The sequence below is a fragment of the Nicotiana tomentosiformis genome, chromosome 2 (genome assembly GCF_000390325.3).
Source record: "Nicotiana tomentosiformis chromosome 2, ASM39032v3, whole genome shotgun sequence".
NCBI classification, from domain to species: domain Eukaryota; kingdom Viridiplantae; phylum Streptophyta; class Magnoliopsida; order Solanales; family Solanaceae; genus Nicotiana; species Nicotiana tomentosiformis.
This window is the reverse complement of record NC_090813.1, coordinates 65,639,319-65,641,990: the sequence shown is the minus strand read 5'-3', so window position 1 is coordinate 65,641,990 and position 2,672 is coordinate 65,639,319. Positions and strand designations below refer to the sequence as shown.

At 42.5% G+C, this 2,672-nt stretch overlaps 1 protein-coding gene across 1 annotated transcript; it reads left to right on the top strand.

The window, feature by feature from the left end:
• The first annotated feature begins 796 nt into the window (after positions 1-796).
• Positions 797-2,451, top strand: LOC138904958 (uncharacterized). The gene is made up of 3 exons (XM_070193454.1): positions 797-1,629; positions 1,737-1,801; positions 2,321-2,451. Exons 1-3 carry the CDS (start codon positions 797-799, stop codon positions 2,449-2,451), a joined length of 1,029 nt encoding a protein of 342 aa, XP_070049555.1.
• Positions 2,452-2,672: the final 221 nt, after the last annotated feature.

Sequence of the window (2,672 nt, the reverse complement as noted above, 5' to 3'; positions counted from 1 at the left end):
AGTATATTATTAAAAAATAATGTCGTTTGGCCTAAAGAATGCTGGAGCCACCTATATGAGGGCCATGACAACCATTTTCCATGACATGATACACAAGGAGATAGAGGTGTACGTGGATGACGTCATCATCAAATCCAAGAGAAGCACGGATCATATAACAGATTTGAGGAAATTCTTTGATCGACTTCGAAGGTACAACCTGAAACTGAATCCCGCAAAATGTGCCTTCGGAGTCCCTGCTGGAAAGCTGTTAGGGTTCATCGTCAGCCGCCGAGGAATTGAGCTAGACCCGTCGAAGATCAAGGCTATCCAAGATTTGCCACCTCCGGAGAATAAGAAAGATGTGATGAGTTTCTTAGGGCGTCTCAATTACATCATTCATTTCATAGCACAATCAACTGTGATCTGCAAACCGATTTTCAAAATGTTGAAGAAAGACGTTGCAACAAGTTGGACTGAAGAATGCTAGAAAGCCTTTGACAAGATCAAAGAATATTTATCCAAACCACTTGTTCTGGTCCCACCGGAACCTGGGAGACCTCTGCTACTCTATTTATCTGTACTAGATGGGGCTTTTGGCTGTGTCTTGGGACAACATGATGAGACGGGAAGAAAGGAACAGGCCATATACTATCTGAGCAAGAAGTTCACACCCTACGAAGCACGATATTCTTTGTTGGAACGCACGTGCTGCGCTTTGACGTGGATAGCTCAAAAGTTGAGGCACTACTTCTGTGCCTACACCACATATCTCATATCAAGGATGGATCCGTTAAAATACATCTTCCAAAAACCCATGCCCAAGTTAGCAAAATGGCAGATATTACTAAGTGAGTTCGACATCATCTATGTAACTCAGAAAGCTGTCAAGGGGCAAGCGTTGGCGGATCATTTGGCAGAAAATCCTATAGACGGAGAGTACAAACCACCGAAAATGTATTTTCCTGACGAAGAGGTATCATTCGTAGGAGAAGATATCACTGAAACCTATGATGGTTGGAGAATGTTCTTCGATGGAGTTGCAAATTTCAAAAGAGTGGGTATTGGAGCAGTTTTAGTATCAGAGACAGGTCAACACTATCCAGTATCAGCAATGCTCAGGTTTCCATGTACCAACAATATGGCAGAATATGAGGCTTGCATCTTGGGACTCAAGTTGGCCATTGACACGAACGTTAAGGAATTGCTGGTAATTGGTGACTCAGACCATTTGGTACATCAGGTTCTAGTAGAATGGGCTACAAAGAATACAAAAATACTGCCGTATTTGTACTATGTACAAGAATTGAAGAAGAGATTCACAAAGATAGAATTCAAACATGTTCTGAGAGTCCAGAATGAGTTCGCAGATGCATTGGCCACTCTATCTTCCATGATACAACACCCAGACAAGAATTTCATCGACCCTATCCCGGTAGGGATTCATAACCAGCCAGCTTATTGTGCTCATGTTGAAGAAGAAATTGATGGAAATCCATGGTTCCATGACATCAAAGAATATTTGGCAAAAGGAGAATACCCAGAGCACGCAAATTATACTGAGAAATGCACACTTCGAAGATTATCTAACCACTTCTTCCAAAGCGGAGGGATTCTGTACAGAAGGACTCCAGATCTGGGGTTATTACGGTGTGTCGACACCATGGAAGCATCCAAATTGCTCGAAGACATACATGCCGGAACTTGCGGACCACACATGAATGGCTTTATCTTAGCTAAGAAGATATTAAGAGCAGGGTGTTTTTTGATGACCATGGAAACAAACTGCATCAGGTATGTCTAAAAGTGTCATCAATGCCAAGTACATGTTAATATGATACGAGTTCCACCCAATGAACTCAATGCAACAAGTGCACCTTGGCCTTTCTCCTCTTGGGGGATGGATGTCATCTGTCCAATTGAACATGCCGCTTCAAATGGGCACATGTTCATTCTAGTGGCCATAGACTATTTCACAAAATGGGTTGAAGCCGCATCTTACAAAGTTGTAACTAAGAAGGTCGTAGCAGATTTTATTAGGGATTGTATTGTCTGTCGATTCGGGGTACCGGAGTCAATCATCACCGATAACGCCACCAACCTTAACAGTGATTTGATGAGATCCATGTGTGAAACCTTCAAGATCAAGCATAAGAATTCCCCAGCATACATGCCACAAATGAATAGAGTTGTGGAAGCCGTTAATAAGAACATCAAGAAGATACTAAGGAAGATGATAGATAATCACAAACAATGGCATGAGAAGTTACCATTTTCCCTACTTAGATATCGCACCACGGTTCGCACATAAACTGGGGCAACTCTTTATTTGTTGGTCTAGGTACTGAAGCCGTTATTCCCGCCGAAGCAGAAATTCCTTCTTTGAGAATCATACAAGAGGCTGAACTTAGTGATGCAGAAGGGATACGAAGTCGTTATGAACAACTGGCTCTCATTGATAAAAAAAGATGAACGCAGTATGTCACGGACAACTTTACCAGAACAAAATGTCCAGAGCTTTCAATAAAAGGGCCAGGCTCAGACAATTCACACCAGGACAGTTAGTGCTAAAGCGGATCTTCCCGCATCAAGATGAAGCCAAAGGGAAATTTTCACCCAATTGGCACGGGGCCTACATGGTTCACAGAGTACTAACAGGAGGAGCGCTCATACTTGCAGAAATGGATGAAGAA